The sequence below is a fragment of the Talpa europaea genome (genome assembly GCF_964194135.1).
Source record: "Talpa europaea genome assembly, chromosome: 7".
NCBI lineage: Eukaryota > Metazoa > Chordata > Mammalia > Eulipotyphla > Talpidae > Talpa > Talpa europaea.
The window spans coordinates 94,818,542-94,838,116 of NC_140074.1; the positions used below are offsets into that span (position 1 = coordinate 94,818,542).

Here is a 19,575-nt window from a genome sequence, read left to right on the forward strand (position 1 = left end):
TCCTTCTTGAACTTGTCCTGCTGTAACTTCATTAAACTGCATTGATTCCGATTCTGCTAATTCAAGATTTATCCAAATTGGGCCTAGGCAAAGTTGTTTTCCTTTTCTCCTTCTGATAAAAAGCTGTGATGAATAGATTAATAGCTCAGAGGAGACTGCAGAGATTGTGCAGGGCACCTATTCTGTGCAGGAGGACACATTGTTTTCAAGCTGACTCCTCTATAGACAATTGGCATGCTAATTACAAAATCATTCTTACCTATTCAATAAAGTAGCTCTCCAAAGATCAAAAATTTTTTAGACTAGTTTGTAATCCTGCAATGGCCTGGGAAGCACTAAAAATGCATTTCCTTTAAAGCATTTCATAATTTCCATGTTTGTTTCATTGATTGGGATTAGCTTGCCCCTGTTTCTGCTGAATCGGTGATGCTTGACTGGATGCTGCTTTGAATTCCCTCTGGGGGTTCCTGCTAATTTCACCTCTTCTTGTTTCTGCCCTTTTTTATTTCCCTGAATTTTTAGAATCCAGAAACTCTCTTTTGTCTTTGAGGATTATGTTATGGATTCTGCAGTCTTCAGGGCTTGCCTCATTCCCTTGTGGCCTGACCAGTTGGGCACAAGAGGTCAGGAACCTGGAGGCAGACAAAGGGCAGTGTATCCTGTCTCTGGGGGTACGAAGATGGTGAACTCTGTCTTTGCTGCTTCTGTTATTTTCCAATACCCTGTTATGCCTAGGGAGCCTGCTTGTAAATCATGTTCCCCAACACCACTGTTTGGATTGAGAAGCCAGCATCACACCTACCATGGGATGTGACAACATATTCTTAGCATGCACCCTGCCCCTTGTAGAAAAGGACTTTGTGATCTTCTTCCCCTTTGCCTGCTTATGCAGCTCTACAAGGACACCTAGCAAAGCCCTCTTTCTCTCACTTTTAGAGGTTGGATGCTCCCTTCGAGTATTTCTTGGGAGCTGAGATAGAAGGCAGGCTAATCCCAACTCCTGCCACTTTTCATTTCCATGACCTGGGGTAAGTCTCTTGTGCCCCACCCTCTGCCTCCATGCAGAGGGTTAGCCCAGCTGTGGGAAGGGGCTACAATGTCATAGGGTTGTCTTCTTTCCAGGCCCAGTCTGATCTCAGTGCTTGGGAGGTTCGGAAAACAGTTTACATCTGTATTTTCGATGCAGCAGCCCTGGGGTACAGGCACAAGTGCATTTTCCTAGCACATTCCATTCAGATAATAATATTATCTGCACATGACCTCATAAAAATTTTTGCTTTTCAACATCTTAAATTTACAGACTCTGGTTGAAAGGGACTCAGGACGCTTGTCCCTGTGGGGGCCATCTCCCCACTCCTCTCACCCACATGCGCCTCAGTCTGGGATCCCCCCTATACTTCAAGGCAGTGTGTTCTACTATTGGGCTGAATTCCAGTTAATTCTCATGGGAACCAACATTGGAGCAGCCCAGAGGGAATGTACCCCTTTGTATTGCTCTTTGGAGAGGGCCATCAGTCCCCCTTCACTCATCTGTCCTCCCTAATTATAAATCTATTCCTCGTGAAACATGGTTTCAAGTCCTCCTGTCTATGCAAAAGTCCACATAGAAATGGGGCGATTGTTCTATAGTAAAACCCCAAATGATATCACCAAGAGCAACATGTGGGTGTCAGAAATTCAAACACAATTTAAACACATAAACATTTCTTTTGGGATGGTGGTCCGTCTCCACCCCTAGGCAGCAGTCGATTTCCCTCACCACAATGTCAAGAGGACATCTGTGTTTGCCCGTTCTCTTCACACCTGTGTTCTGAGCAAGTTGAGAAAAATGTCCCTTAGAGCAACCCCTGGCATAAACTAAGTGCCTCACTAAGTATGGTTGAACGAGTCATAGTTATTTAAAGTGGAGAGGAATTGGGATGGTTGTTTTTCTGTACCCCACTTTTCAGATATTTGCATTGATGTGAATGCCCTTGAACTTGGAAGTGACAGCAATATTTATATTTTTTTTTAAAGAAAGAAGGAGGAAAGGAGAAGCAAGAAAAGCGAGAAGTAAGAAAAGGAGAAGAATAAAGAAAAAATAACAATATTTTGCAGAAAACATTGCCCTTTTATGCCTCGCTGGAATCCTGATTTGTTTTGCTAGTGATGTCAATTCTCTTGCTTTTCAGCGGACCTTTATCTTGATGCTTCCTTGCTTACTGCAAGGAAATTGTTGATGGCCTTGCAGAAAGGAATAAGCAGGCACCCTTAGCTCTCGACTTACAAAGTCCAGGTTTAGGGTTCAAATGAAAACTGGTATGTGACCATATGGATTTCCATCCTTGGATCTCAGAGAATGAAAGGACTGTGTGGGGTGTGGGTGGTCCCTGCCCGGATGCCCTGTGGCCACAGCTGCGCCAGGCAGCTCAGTCTCTACACCACCAAGAGTTTGGCCAATCTGGCATCACTGACTCAATTTCCCGAGATTCCCCTCTTCCATCTGTGCTTGTATGTGATCTTAGAGGCTGAGCCTCTGTAGGCCTATTTGGATTTATTTATTAATCAAATATTTATAGAGTGCTTACTAGGTACCTGGTTTTGTTCTAAGTGCTTGACAAATATTAACTCATTTAATCTTCAAAAGAACCTTAAGAGGTAGACCTTACTATTTGACTTTATCTTTTCAGTGAGGAAACAACCACAAGACGTATAAGTAGTTAGTCAATAATCACCAATATCCTGCGTGACTGGCATTCCCACCTAGGCACTGTGCCTCCGCAGTCTCTGTGTAGCTTCTCGGCTACAACTTTGTATTTGTGCCTTACCTTTGGATTTTCATCTGTGCCCATAGCAAATCGAGAAATGACACCAACAATCACGGTAGCAACAGCAACAGCAACCTATCTGGACACAGGTATAGTTACTAACTAACCATCACCTGGCTGGATATATGGCTCTGCTCAAAAATTTAGGAAACATTATAGTCTTTCAAGTTTTAAATGATAGCTGTGTTTGACTCCTCCAGATCCTCGATGAATTCTCAAACAATCCTAATGTATCTGAAAAGTCTGGATTTATTGTCCATGCCACCAGTTTCCCAGATCTAGGTGCTTACCTTTCTTGTTGTTGTTGTTGTTGTTTTTACTTACATATTTTTTTCTTAAGGTAGCATTGGTTTACAACACAGTATATGATTCTGAAAGATAGAATCCCACCTCTTCAGATGTACTTTTACCACACCACCCCTATCGCTGAGACCCCCAGAATCCTGCACTGTAGTTCATTGTGCCCCCTCCTCCCTCTGGTTCATGGGGCAAGGAGTGGTGTTGTGGAGATGATCTATTACGAATGAGTTGGGGCTGGAGGGGATGATGTCTTCAGGCAACAACCCAAGAACAAGCACCCCCTGGGATGGAGCCACGTGCCTCATTTGTCTGGAAAACAAATAGGCAGGCCCAACTTTCCCTGGCTCAGTCCCGTGATGTTTATTGGCCTTGATGAATTCCAATTGCGCCTGGGACAACTCAGACCTGCAGAACTGTGCGGTGCAGATGCACTAACATTGTCACCACAACAAAGGAGATCTCCCCATGCTTTTGGAGCCTCTGCATGTGAGGAACAGTCTTGTGCCCACACAAAGCCGGCAGCTGTGTTTTGCAAGTGGACTGTGAGAGAACCAGGATAAGGAGGGATAAATTACACCATTCTCCTTGGTCCATGTTTATTAAAAATAAGGCCACTTCAGTTGTCTGGAGGGTATATTTCAGAGAATGAAAACACCCCACTCCCCAGTAGATAAGCATGGAGGGGAAGTTAAAGAGATCGAGCTGTGCCGGGCCTCCCTGGTGGCACAGCGGTTGAGTGCTGGGCTGTGAAACTGCCCGTAGCCTCTGCAGCACCGGTTCGATCCCCAGCCACCAGTGAGGGTCCCACATGGCGCACAGACCTCTCCTGCTGCCCGCTGCTTCCCTCAGTAGTATATTTCTTCAGTCTGCCTGTTTTGCTTCCCACTCTGGCTCTGGTGAATTCTTGCACCCTTCTGTGCTTCTCACTGTACCCAGTGCTTGTATAAATAAATAAATACATCTGAAAAAAAAAAAGGAAATTGAGCTATGCCAAAGGTGTCAATGTCAAGTCAAAGCTCAATTATCCAAGACCCAACCAACCAGAATCTTTACTTCTACTTTTAGGAGAAATACAAAGGAAGTAAAGGGAAAGAAACCTTCCACGCTTTCCATGCAGAACATATGCAAATGTTTTCATGTGAAAAGTTCCATTTTCTAGATTGTCTATATTTTACTTAGCTTTCTCTGTGAAGAGAACTAAAGACTAGACTGATGGCTTGCTCATGGAAGATTCTTGCATTCTTTAAAAAAAATAATTACATTCAGTATTCTCTACTTAATTAGGCAGGAATGCTTTTCAAAAATTCTTCAAAAACAAGTGTTCTCATTAGTCTTTAGGAATAAGAACATTAACCAGAAGAGCTTATTCATGGAATAGTTTATCTATTTGGCCTTTAATCATACCTATCCAATAGCATATTTTTTTTTCCCTATTCCTCCTGAAAAGAAAAAGGGCATGGTTAAGGGTCTAAACTATTCAGCTTAATTTACTCTTGGCACAAAAAAACCTCTTGCATGCTTGCTGATCTTGTTTTCTCCCTTCTGTGGCATTTTTGACCTAGAAATCCAGAGACACAATGGAGCAAAGTTTGGTTTCTGTCTGTTGCACTTTCGTGGGCAGTGATTTTCATATGTTCTTCATGGAAAGCATATTAAGTGAGATCAAGAAGACTTATCAGATGATCAAAGGGTCCCTAGGTTTACCCACTTAATTTGGGAGGATCGTCATTTTACAATGTGTTCAATAGAGATTGGGACCAGAAATTCCCAAGTTTTTTTTTTTAAGATTTTATTTTTATTTTTTTATGCATACAAGAACTGAGGTCTAGGCCAGTGGTGTGGGGGAGGTGAGAGGATTCACCAGGGACAGAGTGGGGAGCAGAATAGGCGAATCTACTGAAATACACTGCTGAGGGGAGCAGCAGGCGAGAAAGGAGAGGTCTGCTGTGCCATGTGGGTCAGCTCCCTGGCTGGGGATGGAACTTGTGCTGCAGTACCTGGTGATAGCGTGATAGCTAATCCCTGCACCACCAGGGAAGCTCTATTTGTCATTCTTTTGCCACATTTGTTTTCAAACTTGGAAACTCCATGAAGTTCAAGGACTGCTGGAGAGAGGACTAGAGATTGGTATAGCAGGTCTCTGGTTTCTCACGCTGAACTCAAGCACAGCAGGCATCTAGTGAAGTGCAGTATATTTGTGTTCTGGGCAGAGTTTCATTTGATAAAATGGTTGCCTTCTAAAACAGTGTAAATGGTTTCTAAGCTGTTGATGACTCATTCAGGTGAATAGAATTGAGAAGTTGAGTGGTAACTGAGTTCAATCTGGGCAGATTTTTCTACTAAAGTTTGAATATTCTCTAAAATTTTGTGTTCAGAGATATGTGCAGTGATAAAGTAGATGAGGAAAAAAATGTGACTAATTGGATGGAAGGAAGGCAGGCAGGCAGGCAGGCTGATGATAGATGGATGGAGTTTTTTTTTTTAACATTTGTTTTTTATTTATATAATAGCTGGGGTATAGGCCAGAGGCACAGGAGAGTGAGAGGATTCACCAGAGACAGAGCAGGTTGCAGAACAGGCAGACAGACTGAAAGCACTGCTGAGGGGAGCAGCGGGTGCAACAGGAGAGGTCTGCCATGCCATGTGGGTCTCTCTCTGGCCCGCCGGGATCGAACCTGTGCTGCAGAGGCTGCAGACAGCTTCCACAGCACTGTGCTCAACCCGCTGCACCACCAGGGAGGCCCGGATGGAGTATTGAATGGAAGAATGAATGGTGGGGTGGGTGGGTGGATGGATGGATGGATGGATGGATGGATAATCCAGTGGTATAGTGTCTCTAGTATAACCAATATTTGTAATCTGGATTTATCACTTTCTAGTTGAGTGACTCTGAGAAAGATGTCTAACTTTTCAAAACTTTAGTTTCCTCATCTGTAAAATGCAGTTTCTGATAGCACCTAAAGGAAAAGGTCATTCTGAGGATTGTATAATCTATTGCACTGAGTTAAACAGTGTCAGGTACATGGTAATTCCTTAATAAATGAGAAGAAGAAGAAAAGACTATGAAGCAAAGTTATGAAGAAGGTTTTATTTTTCTATTGTTAAGAGGAATCATTTCCCATTTTAGGAAAAGTCTCATGTCTTGATTGCAGGTAGCAGCACATCAAAATATTTACTGGGCTTACTTGCTATAGGTGTCATGACAACTCAGCACTTAGGGAAATTCAAACACACTCTCATTTCCTGGGAGCCACTGGCATACGTGAACCAAGGTTTTAAGAAAATAAATGGATAGTCCTGACCTGAATCACTCATTTGCTAATTGTAAATTATTCTCTTCCTGGAGAGATTAGAAAGACTCATCCAAGCTGATGATTCATAGATGAGCTGCATATAAGTGGAGGTTCTAGTGAACCAAAAGACACCCCAAGTGAAGTCGGGAGCCCAAGGCTTACAATTCTGATCCTTCGTGTTTTAGTCCTAGAATTAGTCTGAGTCTCCGTTTCTTGTTAAAAATTGGGGTATAATAGCTGCAGAGGTACTGGGGTTAGTATGGGTGTCACACCACTTAAGGCAGAGGTGAAGACATTTGCCACGAAGGGCTATCCTGATGTTAAGATGGTATCACAGTGATGCAGATGGTTAATATGCCAACGTTGGGTCCTGAAGAACTCTGAAGTCTCCTGCTGAATGGTCAGAACAATGGTTTCTCCTGGTCAGATTTGCTGCCCAATTAATTTTCTGTCTCCTCGTTGCCATGTAGCTATGAAAGCCAACAAAGACATGCCAAAGGAAGTGGTGAACCAAAGCCAATAATTCCAAATAATTCGGGCAAAGAGGATCCTTTTATCTGATGTATCCATATATGCAGGAAAAGTGGCCTTGGGTTGGGGGTTGGGGAGGAGATTGGGACATGCAGAACTTTTAGCAGATTACTCAAGGTCTTAAATTAGACATCTGGAGTGGCTGCGGGAGGGTGGAGGGGGGCTGGCTTGGTGCTGCCCAGGCTTGAGGTGGCTCACCCTTCCTCACTCCCCACTTGCCTGGCCCTGTCTCTCTCCCTCTGATTGTCTTTCTGGCCTCTCCCACTTGCCTTCCGAATCATTTTTTGCCTCTGAATTTCTCTATTTCTCATTCGCTTTTGCTGTCTCTGTGTGTCTCTGTCCCTCTGAGTCTGTCTTCCTCTTTTCTCTTGGTCTCCTGTCTGTGTCTCCTTCATTTACTCCCTCATCTCTTTCTCTCTCTTCTCTGCCTCTGAGCCTAGGGCTCTCACTCTCATCACATCTGCTGGCTCCATTTCTATGGTCGCTTTCCACCTGTGTTTCCCTCTGTGCCTCCTTCCTCCCTGTGTGTGTCACTGTCTCTCCCTGTCTTTCCCCTCCTTCGAGTCTCTACCCCTCTCTCAGGCCCTGAAAGCTGCTGCCCACTCTTTTATAAAATCTGCTTCCCTGTTCCTCAGTGACCAATTTTCTTTCCTACGGTTAGAAAGTAGCTCAGGCCTTAACCCATTTCCTCCGGCATATTCACATTAATTAGGTGAGACTGGGATCACACAATTCAGAATTAGAATAATATTTATCAGGCACCCTGGAGAGAAGGGGCCAGTAGATGAAGAGGTACAGAGCAAGGAGGGAGGTCACTGAGCAGAGGGACGAGTGGGAGTTGGGGGAGGAGGGCCTGGCAGAGGGATGCACTGTTTGGGTACTAGGGCTACCTTTCTGGCTGCCAGAGGGCACTGGGAAAGATGGATCTCGGAGACTGGTTTGCAGCAGGTCGGGATGCCACAGGGTGGGGCCCAGGAGCATGCACCTGATTACCATATGTCTCATTGGGGTCACACGTGGCAGGGTCCCCCGCTCCAGAGAGCCTGTCCCACAGCCCTCTCTGTAGGTGCATCCTTGTATATCCCTCTCCTTTGGCTGTGCTGCCCAACTCAGTCCGGCCAGCTGGGCATTCTGAGAGGACCCAATGCAAGTTATTCATTACCTTCTTTGATAAACTCACCTAAAGATGGAAAGAGTTTAGCTCTAACCCAGACTTCAAACTAGTTTTCTAGCAACAAGACACATCCAGGCACATTTCATATCCATCAAATCTGGTGGCCTTCAGGAAGGTGACCATCCAGCAGCCTGGACCCTTCCCTCTTCCCCCTCCTTACTTTTTAAGGCTGGACAATAATCCATTGTGTGAATGAACCACTTTTGTTTATCCATTCATCAGTTGATGGACATTTGGATTGTTGCCATCTTTGGCTTACAGGTATCCCCACCACCACCTCCCTTTTCAAAAGGTCATTATTATTCGACTTTGATTTTATAAACTGGTACCAACTTGGCACATGTTTTTTACTAAATGAAAAAAAAAATTGTAGAGGATTTTTACTTTGCCACAGGTGGAAATAGCAGAGTGGATTTTGTGGCAGCTGTGTTAGAGGTGGTGTGACCCCGCCGAGCACCTTCCCCGGGATGTACCCTGCAGGCTGTGTGTTTGTCATGTCTTTCCTGCTTTGAGTAGATGTTAGTGTTAGCTTAGACTTTATGTATTATGCAGTTGATTAGTAGGTTACTTTTCGGGGGCCTGAGAATGCTCAAAACTTTTTTCCATGTAAAAGAAGCAATTGCTTCTTTACTTTATGACATTTTGGCTGATAAAAGGTGTCATAAGAATGCTCTACTTTCAGACAGTCAGGGAAATTTGTATTAATGAGGCTGCCTTCAGATACGAGTTTTGTGAAGATGTATGTTTTCATTCTTGTTGGGTATATACCTAGGAGCAGAATTACCAGGCCATGTGATAACTCCATGCTGAGCATTTTAGGGAACTGCTAAAGTAATTACTAACAGTCTAAGAACATGTCAGTTTCTTAACAACATCTGGCATTACCTATATTTTTGGTTATAGCTCTCCTGGTAGGTATGAAGGAGTAGCTCATTGTGGTTTTTTTGTGTTTTCTTTTAAAGATTATGCATACAAGAGCTGGGGTACAGGCCAGAGATGCGGGGAGTGAGAGAATTCACCAGAGACAGAGTGGGGAACAGAACAGGCAGATTGACTGAAATACACTGCTGAGGGGAGCAGCGGGCAAGACAGGAGAGGTCTGCCTCGCCATGTGAGTTTCTCTCTGGCCTGCCTGGGATTGAACTCGTGCTGCAGAGGCTGCAGATTGCTTTATAGTACAGTGCTTAACCCCTTGTGCCACCAGGGAGGCACTTATCATGGTTTTGAATTACATTTTCCTGATGATTAATGAGGTGCACTACTTTCCATGTATTCTTTCTTTGGAAAAAAGTCTGTTTATATTCTTTGTTCGTTTTCAAATTGAGTTATCCACTTTTTTATTGCCAAATTGTGAACTTCTTTATATACTTTGATACAAGTCTCATCTGAAATGTGATTTGCAAATCTTGTTTCCCATTCTATGGATTGTCTTTCATTTCCTTGATGGCATTCCTTGATGCAGAGGAGGTTTTTAATTTTGATGAAGTCCAGTTTATCTGCTTTTTTCTTTTGTTGTTTGTGCTTTTGGTGTCGTATCTAAGCCACATTATCAAATCTAAAGTCACAAAGATTTGTTTCTATATTTTCTTCTGAGTTTGTAGTTTTAGTTTAATTTCTTCTTTTTAAATCTGTGATCCATTTTGAGCTAATTTTTATGTATGGCTAAGGGCTTAACTTGATTCTTTCGCATGTGGATGTCCAGTTGTATTTGTTGAAGAAACGCTTCTTTCCCCATTGAGTGCTCTTGGTACCCTTGTTGAAAATCAATTGACCATGAATGTATGGGTTTATTTCTAGGCTCTCAATATTGTTCCATATTCTATATTTTTGTTACAATCTTTGGACTCATTACTTTGTTACCATGGGAAGATGGTAGGAAAGTATATTTGATAATCAGAGGGGTGAAGGAATCAAGGTAATTTGCCTGGATCTGTGATTAAAAAATATATAAAATTTTTATCCAATTTGGGGGTTAGAAGGGATCTTAGAAATCACGGTAGTTTAAATCCTTTGTTTTGCTGATGGGGGAAAAAGATTAAATTTCAATTTCCGTGAGTAACAAATCTGCCCTAAGGTTCACAGCTCATCAGAGAGAGAGCTGGGATTAGAATCCAAATCTCTTGATTTTCTGGGGCAATGCTGTTTTTCTTATTACCAGGCCCTAAATCTCAGGTCTCTCTACCCATGCCCTAAGCCTGCCTGAACGCCCTTTACCAGACTAGTGTGGTTCTGCATCCTGCTTCACTGCTCAGTCCAAGGAAGTGCTTGGAGCTGGTTGTGTGTCTGCTCCTTCCTTTTATATCTTGAGAGACAGGAAGTTAGTGAAGAGAAGGCACTTGGAAAATCTGAAATTGCTGTATAAATGCAACTAAATGATAAGATTGTCAGCTTGATGCTTTTCTCCTAGAAAGGTTCAGGATGTCAGAGGCGGTATTAATGGAAGGAAACAATTTGCTCTCAGACATGTTTTTAAACTGGTGGTTGTCACTTTGCAAGGGGGCAGAGCGCCAGGATCTGGAATCCCGGTGTGACTGGAGCTTTGGAATGAGGTGGACATGGCTGGATCTCAGGTGGGCCAGGCTGGCTGAGGGAGGCCTGGAGGCATGCTATCTTGCCCCACCCCTTGAGGACACCCCAAATTCATAGATGAGTGCTTGTGCCAAACAGGGCACACTCAGAACTGGGGACCTGGCCCTGAAGTGGCAGTATCCAGGTGGTGGGCTCTTGAGACTTGTCTACACTCAACCTTTTGTCCCCTGAGCATCCCTGTGAGTCTCTGTATTTCAGTGATGGTGGTTTTATCACATGTCATACCGACCAAGGGAGACCTGTTTGAAACCAGATAGGGGAGAGAGTTCTAAACTGTGACCCCTAGATGGGAGCCTCTGTTTGCCTCTGCCTCTCCAGGGATGATGCATGCTGAGCCCTCAATCAGTGCACATTCAGTTGTTGGAGTTAGGTGTTATGTGAATAAAAGCTGCTCTCTGGAGATAACTGGGTCCCTTGCAGAGGGGCGGGGTACGCCTCTCCTGCTGCCATGGCTCCACTATGCTTCTCTACCTTCTTGTTTTTTTCCTCTCTGTAATTCCCTCCTTTTAAGCTCCAGTTGCATCACTCTCTGTACCACCCATGTATTCTACTGTTTATCTTTTTAACCTGGATGGCCTGTCTTTTCAGTTAAATCACACCTCTCCTTGGTGGCAGAAGGAGTGTGCTGTACTTATTTGGGTCACCTGTACAGAGTACATGCCACTCAGTGAGTTTTTTCCGATGGGGAAGTTGGTCCTCCCGATATTAATAACCTTCTGCTGAATTTGAGGCTAGAGGTATATGCCCTTCACAATGATGGCATTCTACTGACCAACTGCCATGGGTATTGTTCAATATATGGTGGAGGGGGGTATTATATTTTGGAAGGACTCAGAGGTTGCTTTTGTGAGGTGAATTAAAGAAAGAAACCATAATCACAGTCTTTCAGTGCCTATAACCCCAGGTATGGCCACCTCTGCTTTGTGTTTCCATTGGGACCAGCACCAGCTGAAGCTGTGACTGTTGAGAACAGAGTGCTGTGTCTCTTAAGTCTCCTCACCCCCTGCAACTACATCAAAAGGCCTATGGAAATAAGCCAGCTCCCTTCATGGGGTGCATACCAGCCCTGTGAGTCTCATGTGTGATGTCTTCCTTATCTAGGGCTCTGGCTGACATCTTAAGACAACAGGGACCAATCCCCATAGCACACTGTGAAAGAGAAGCTATCTCGGCCATCGATACCTCTCCCAAAGAGAACACGCCGGTCAGATCATCGTCCAAAAACCACTACACCCCTGTGCGTACGGCCAAACAGACTCCAGGTGAGTGAGCGCTGATTACCTTGAATCTTTGCTGAGGCTGCTGAGAGTTTTTGGTGATGTTCCCACGCTGGCGGGACAAGTATACTGTGAGAGATTCTCTGATGGACAGATGTGTAAGTGCCTAGGGACTGTGCACTTTGGGGAGGGATTGACTTGGGAGAGAATGCCACCAGTGAGTGTCCAGGCTGGACAAGTGCTGATCATTTAATTGGAACTACTTCTCTTACCTGGAAAGGAGCTTATGGCAGCTGTGGGGGTTGTGATCACCCACTTGTCCTTGTGATGAAAGGTTTAGGCTGCATAGAATACTAGATATGTGACAAGAAATTGCTGCACCCAGATGTAGAGACTTCTCATCCATTTTTGGCTCTTCCCCAAGGGTAGGAGTTATATCTTTATTATAGGGTCACCTTTTCCTGTGCCCAGTAGCTTTCCTGGGTATATGGTGAGTTGCTCTGTAATAGAAATATATTTTCTCTTTTCTTGGTGATATTAGATATAGTAGCATATCTAAGATCTTAATAAGACAACGGTAATACTAGTAATATGTCAAGTTTGATTTTTTTTTCAAATGTTTTGCTGAGCATTTTTCATGTATTTTCTTATTCTTCTTAAGAGCAATCTTCAAAGTACCTATATTCTCCCCATTTCCTATGAGGAACAGAAAGGTTCAATAATTTTCTCAAGGACTCGTGGTTATAGTCATACTCAAACCAAGATATATAGGTAACAACAGTCAGGACTAGAAAACTCTAATACCCTAACCCTGTTAGGGATGTTAATCCTAATCAATTGAGTGGCAAGTTTCCTGATATGTGCAGCTAGGGAAGTCATTTCTCACTATGAGCATTACCAGAGAGCCTAGTACTGACCCCAGCCCACTCTCATACTTGAATCTGAATGTTTCACTCCCATCACGTGATAGTTTTTCAGAGAATGGGTCTGAACTAAACCTGCAATAGGGATATGCAGCCACTAGGTATCAGTGTGTGTCTTCCAAACTCAAAATTAGCATAAACATGCTTGTGGCAGCTGATGAGAGCAAATTGATTTCCCATTCAGTTTTGAATTTTCTTAAATCTATTAAATCTATGAAATCAAGAACCACATATTTGCTTTTAAGGTCATAGAATTAAATCTCTTGAGAATCTGAAAAGAGCTAAGGAATTTCTCCTTTGAAAATATACATATAAATTCATCTAATGTTTTGCATAAGATTTAAGGGAATTCATAGAGTCTTCCAAAGTTAGAAATATCTTATTTAAAAGTAAAGATGAGAGATCCATTTTTCCTAAAGGTCTAAATGCATTTTTAACTTAAATATTGGAGATGCTTAAAATATAAGCTGTGGAAGGAATCTTGTAAAACAACTGGACCAGTAGTTACCTACCTAGCTGCACAGTAGAATCACCTGGCGAATTCTTAAAAATGCTAATTCCTGAGTCCCAGAAATTAATCAGAACTTCTAGGGTTGCTGCAGGCATCAGTATTTAAAAAAAAAAAAAAGCTCCCCTAGGGAGATGTCTTCACCCTGCAGACAGAATGGTTGAGATGGATTATTTTATGACTGAGGACACTGAAGGATTTTGCCAATGGTTCCCAAACTTGTTTGCATGTTGAAATCACCTGAGGACCTTTGAAAATTAAGGGTGCCTGGTCCCAGGTTGTAACTTAATTGATGTGTGGGTGTGGCCTAAGTATGAGGTGTGGGAGGTGGGTGGTGAAAGCTTTAGGTGGCTCTAATATGGAGCCAAGTTTGAGAGTCACTGAGCTATGGTAATTGCATAAAGGGGCCATTCCACTTAATCCTTGTCGGTGATCACTATTTAATCTAGAACTTCAGGTCACTCTGATATCTAAAGCATCCCTGGGAGTTTATTTTCACCCCTTTCTGCTCCATTGTTTCTGTCTCATTCACACCCAGTAAGTTCCCAGCCCTGAGTCCAGACTGATGAAGTGAACAGTCTTGATTTCCCCTTAAATGGGCAGGACAGTTTGTCATTTCTTCTGATTTCTATATACATCATCTCCTCCAGTGATCTGAGGAAGAAAGCTTTTAGCTGTATGATTCACTCCTGTTTTAAGAAGTTCCACCCCATATTTCTCAAATTGGAACTATTCACATGGCTTTTAGAGGTGGGAATTGTTTCCCTGGCCCAGAAAGTATTTTTCAGTAGTGACACTTAACTATAAAAGCAATTTCATAACAACCTGCAACATCGTAGCTTATAATGGACACAACTACTTTTCCAAATACTTGAGGTATTTTGCCATAAATATTGCAATTTTAGGAGAAGTTTAAACATAACTTTTTATAAGTTTTCTAAGTGGAGATGTACTGGGATTTTGGTGATTTGTCAAATCAACTGACCATTTATTGTAGGTGTATGGGAAGTCTTTTAGGGACACCTTAAGGAAGATATCTGGAAACACCAGGAGGCATCAGAGCATACGAGTAATTTTGCTATCAGAATGTTGTCTATGGAGAAGTACCATCTGCATCACCAAGGACTATGTAAGAAATGCAGAATTCCAGGCTCTCTCTTACCTGCTTAACGAGAGCCTGAATTTTCATAAAATCCCTTAGCAAAGTTTGAGAAGCACTAGAAAGACATGGTCTCTGAAATATATCCCCACTGGTTTGTCTTCGGCTCTATCACTACATATGTGACTTCAGCGAGTTTTTTTTTTTTTTTTTTTTTGCCTTTCTGAGTTTCTTTATCATCTGCCACTCATTAAGTTAATAGTATCTGTGTTTCAGGGTTTAATGAGTTAAACCAAAAGAGCATTTAAAACAGGTCCACTAAAATATGTAGTGAACACTCAGCTTTAGCCATGCCTGAGGTATGAAAGGAAGTCTGCCCACACTTATGGAAAATAAATCAAATAATTGAGAGAAGCAAAGGCACAGGGGCCCCTAACTAGGCAGGGTCTGGGGATTATATCTGCAATGGAAGCCCTGGGATCCGGGCATCCTGTGCTTGGCCCCTGCCTGTGGCACATCCTCTGAGGATGAAAGTGGTTTCTGGGGCTTTGTGGGGCTCTGTCAGGGTTTTGGACATCAAAAGCACATGCTTAGGAAGTAGGGTGAGGGTATGGCCTTAATATTAATAAAAACAAGATTCTGTGAGAAGCACAAGCACTAATTGCTGTGTACCTACTATGTGCTGGGTACTCTGCTAGACACTCCATAATAGATAGTGGATTTGGTAACATTTTTTAGGTATAGGAACACCTAATCCTACAAGAGCAGAAAATTCCCCTTACTGTTCTATAAGAACCTTTTGTCCTACCTCCTCTAGAAGCCCCTCCCTTTCCAACTGTAAAGGGAACATCTTGATGGACAGGAAATGAGTGAAGCCCACTTCCATCCCCCACCCCTCAAATCTGGCTGCCTCTGACTGTCACTACCCACTACTCAGAGTGTGGTCCAGGGATGAGCAGGGACTACCTACTGTGGGGGCTTCTTAGAAATGCAGACTCTTGGGTTCTTCCCCAGACACCCTGAATCAGAATCAACATCTTAAAAAGACCCCCAGTCAATGTGTATGCACATTGAATTTGAAGACCTCTAAAACACCTGGCTCCTCAGGCCTGGCTGCATCTTGGAATTGTGTAAGCAATTCTGACAATATTCATGTCTGGTCCCCACCCCTAAAATGATTTAATTGGTCTGGGGTGGAACTTGGGCATTGGTATTTCCCCAAAATTTTCTCATGGTTTCACTGTTCTTCAAATATTGAGACCCAGAGTTGAGAAGGAGACTGACAAATCAGGGAGGTAGCCTGGATGGTAGAGCTTGACTTCACGAGAAGGAGCCAGATGAGTTGTCCAGGTTAGTGAATTGCAAGGATAAATCCACTCCACATCAGATGACATAGAAGGGAGTGGAGGACTCAGGCTTGTTGAGGGAGGTGGGGCTCAGTCTGCAGCTATGAATGGAGACATCTGGGTAAAAGCAGGCATAAGTGGTAATATCAGAATTGATTAGAGGGTGCAGTGGAACCAGGCATCAGAAAATGCACCGCATCTGGAGTTGCAGGCCCCAAGATCTCAGTCTTGCTGTAGGTTTGCTTGGTCTTTACAGATGAGGTGGGAGACCTAGCATTTTTACCTGGTCAGACTCAATCCTAAAAAGACTATCTTGAGTCTGCTGTGTGAGAATGGGGTACCTACCCTTGCAGTTGTCATGTCATCATGTGCTGGGGTTCTGTAGTTTTGTTAAACAATTCCTATTATCCTGTGGCATCAGCTGGAGGAAATAAATATTTATGCCCCAGCTACAGGCCACTGCGAGTTGTATAAGTGAGCAATCACTTATCCTGCCTCTCAACAATACCGTGAGCTTTAATGGTGGACTAACTAAGCCAAGAGACGTGATTCTTAAAGATTCTTAGTCATGGAGACCAAGAGTGAAGGCTGGATTGCCAACAGAGGAGCCCCTTGTAGGCTTGCTGTAGGCTTGCTTGGTCTTTACTGATGACGTGGGAGACCTATCATTTTTGCCTGATCACACTCCATCTGACAGGGGTTCCCCCAACCTCACCTCCTAGTACTTTCTACTTATTTATTGGAATCTGGATACATGAGCCTTCACTATCTTCATGCCATGCACGCTCTTGCCTTGGCATATTTCCTGCTATCCTCTCCCTGTTTTGTGGCCAGAACCTTCAATCACAGATATGTGTGCTCTGAAATTCAGTGATCAGATGGCACCCCCCTTTGCTAACCTCCTCATCTGCTACTGTTCCCTGCTGTATATTCTTCAGAGCACGTACATTATCTAACATCATGTTTGTTGGTTCATTGGTTGTGTGTTTCTGTTCCTATCATGTAACTCCCACCACTTCTCTACTACCTATATTCTTTTCACCATTTCCTTGATTGTCTTTTTATTCACCGTGGCATCCTAGAAATAAGAACATTGCCTGCAAAATCATAGTTGCTCATTGCCTGTTTGTGCAGGGGACAAAATAACGAGGACACCGTCCTTTGTTTGGGTGGACTTAGGAGCCAGCATGTTGGTATTGGTTACATAGCTGTATGCAGAAGAGTTCCCATCAGGCTATGTCCTCTTTCCAAAGACCTCTCTGTAAAATTGAGGGCAGTGGCCACCTGGAAATCCCAGAGACTGGTCATCTACTGGTGACCTGAACTGGGAGGCCCTGGTTTTCAGTGCCTGAGCTCCTCACCGCACCATGGCCTCTACTGTCTGGCATTGATCCAGAGCTCCACGGCTCAGTGTAGCCAGGGGCTGGGAGATTTTATTCCTTGACTGGGCTCTACCAAAGGGGCCCTTCCCAGTAGGCTCTTTCTAAAAAGAGTCATTTGCACAGATCTTAGAAGCCCAGGGAGCTCGGAGTCCCTGTCTCCAAGTTTAGGGCTGCAGGTGAAGACAGATAACCTGGGCCATGTACATGAGCTCTGGGGAAATCCTGGTCAATTTCAGCCCCTAATGGGAAGTGGGACTTTTCTCAAATCATCTCCAGAGGAATAGGGCTGTTCTTGTTCCAGAAGACCGAGATGATAGCTTCAGTATTCTCTGGCACTCTGAGGGGATGGTGAGGTCATGTAACCCAACTGAGACTCAACCTGTGAGGAAACTGAGGTATTCGGAGGTTACCAAGGTGAGAGGTAGCAGGATAAGCCCTCAACAGAATCCTCAGGTAGAGACAGGATCCGACACTGTTCAGTACAAGCTAGAGAGACCTGGATGTGAGGCCTGGCTCCCCACTTGTCAGCTCTAGGACTGGGCTGCTTCATTGAACCCCTGCTAGCTTCAGTTCCATGTCTGAAAAGTGGGACCCTTTAACTGTAATGAGCCCTCCTCTAAGGCACATTGAAATCTTTGAATAAAGTAATCCATGCATTTTTAGTGCTTGGCCTTGGCTGGGCACAGAATTCATGCTCTGTGCTCATGTTCACTGTCACCATCATCATTACTATTCTCTCTGTTATCAGCTGCATCGTCTCTGTCTTCTCTACCTTTACCTGCTTTCCTTTCATCCTGGCAACCCCCACCACTACCCTACCTACATTCTTTTCATGTTTCCCTAATTATATTGATTTCTCATCCTGGGGGTCTTCAGCTATGACTGGGTCTCAGTTCATTTGTTAAAAAATGCACTAACTTGGCCCACAGTGCTCCTGTCTTTTCTTTGCTGGTACTGCCTTGTTGGCCATTCCTGTCATTCCAGGTTTTCTCTTGGGAATAATTTCTTTCCAAACCAGTAGTGTTGTTTGGATACCATACTGCCATTGGCCTTTCCCAAGTGGAGTCTTAATTGCTCTTTGCCTAAATGTTGAATAAGCTTCATTCTTAGTCATCAGTGCCCCCAGGTCTCTGCCTGGGAATGATAGAGGTGGACCAAAGACTGACTAGAACTGCCCCATGAGCCTGCCATTCTTTGATAGTTGCCACCTTGTAGAGCCTGAAAAACCCAAAATTCACTGAGTCAAGGTATCACTAATCCCTGATAGCAGTTGTAACTTTAAGTTCACCTTAAAGATTCTGCCATTACATGCGACCCAAGGTTTAAACATGGAACCATTTGCTCCATAAAACATCCAAAACTGATGTTTGCGTCATACAGTAATATGGCTAAGATACATTCCATATTAACCCTGTCCTCCCAAATAGTTCGGACTGAATTTATCATGTTCCCAGCACAGTGTTGAGGCCTGGGGTCTGTGAATGGAGCCCCGTCAACCCCTGACTTCTGAAGAAGTGTTAATAAGTTGGTACCTGACTGATGAGGAGCGGGCCATGGGGACTGCTGGAGGAAGAAGATTCCAGGCAGATGGAGCAGTACAAAGACCCTGAGGCAGGAACAAACCAGGGACATTTCAGGGCCAGGAAGCAGGTGCGGGTGTGCAGCGCGGTGCCTGCAGGAGCAGGTGGTACATGACAAGAACAGAGAGGTAGACACGGCCCAGTCATACAGGGCCTTGGAGTGTATATTTTATTTAATTGTGATTCCCCTGGTTGCTAAGTAGTGGAAACAGACTCTCTTAAAATCCAGTTGGCATTTCTAGTACAAAATGGGTTGATGAAAGAACTTTCTCTGACTTCCTCCTCCTCAGGAAGACACCCCCAACAAGGGGGCAAGGTGATGTAGTGATAGCCTGTGGCTTTCAGTATCAGACAGGCCAAGGTCTAGATCTCACCTATATTTGGCCAATAATAGGCCTTAGTCTAGAGCTCTTAAACGGGGGCTGGCCAACTTTTTCGGAAACGAGCCAGACTGTAAGTGCTTTGGAGTCTGTGACCATAAGTTCTCTGCCACTATTGAGCTCTGCCATTGGAGTACACACTCAGCAGGGTACCCCATAAATGAATGGGCATGGCCACAAGTCCCATTAAACCTTATTTACATCGATAGGTGGTGAGCGGGATTTGGCCTGGGGGCTCTAGTTTGTCAGCCCCTGCTAGTAACTTGTCTCTGAAAGCCACGTGCTTTCCACATGACTTTCTGCTTCTGTGTGATGAGGGACACAGCCCTCACCAGGACCCTATGGGAAGCCCATTGCCAACACAGCCATGATGAGCCCTGGAGGTGCTCCATAAATGCCAGCCCCCATTCTCTCTCCGCCCTTTCTTGCCACTTTGCCCAGGATAT

At 43.9% G+C, this 19,575-nt stretch overlaps 1 protein-coding gene across 2 annotated transcripts in view; it reads left to right on the plus strand.

The window, feature by feature from the left end:
* Positions 1 to 19,575, plus strand: part of SHISA6 (shisa family member 6) — a gene marked incomplete at both ends in the record, with an annotated part of 271,279 nt that overhangs the window by 11,437 nt on the left and 240,267 nt on the right. For both annotated transcript variants that reach the window (XM_084238700.1, XM_084238701.1), the window contains one exon: positions 11,796 to 11,956. In XM_084238700.1, coding sequence (XP_084094826.1) covers positions 11,796 to 11,956 — 161 coding nt within the window. The remainder of the gene's footprint in view (positions 1 to 11,795; positions 11,957 to 19,575) is intronic.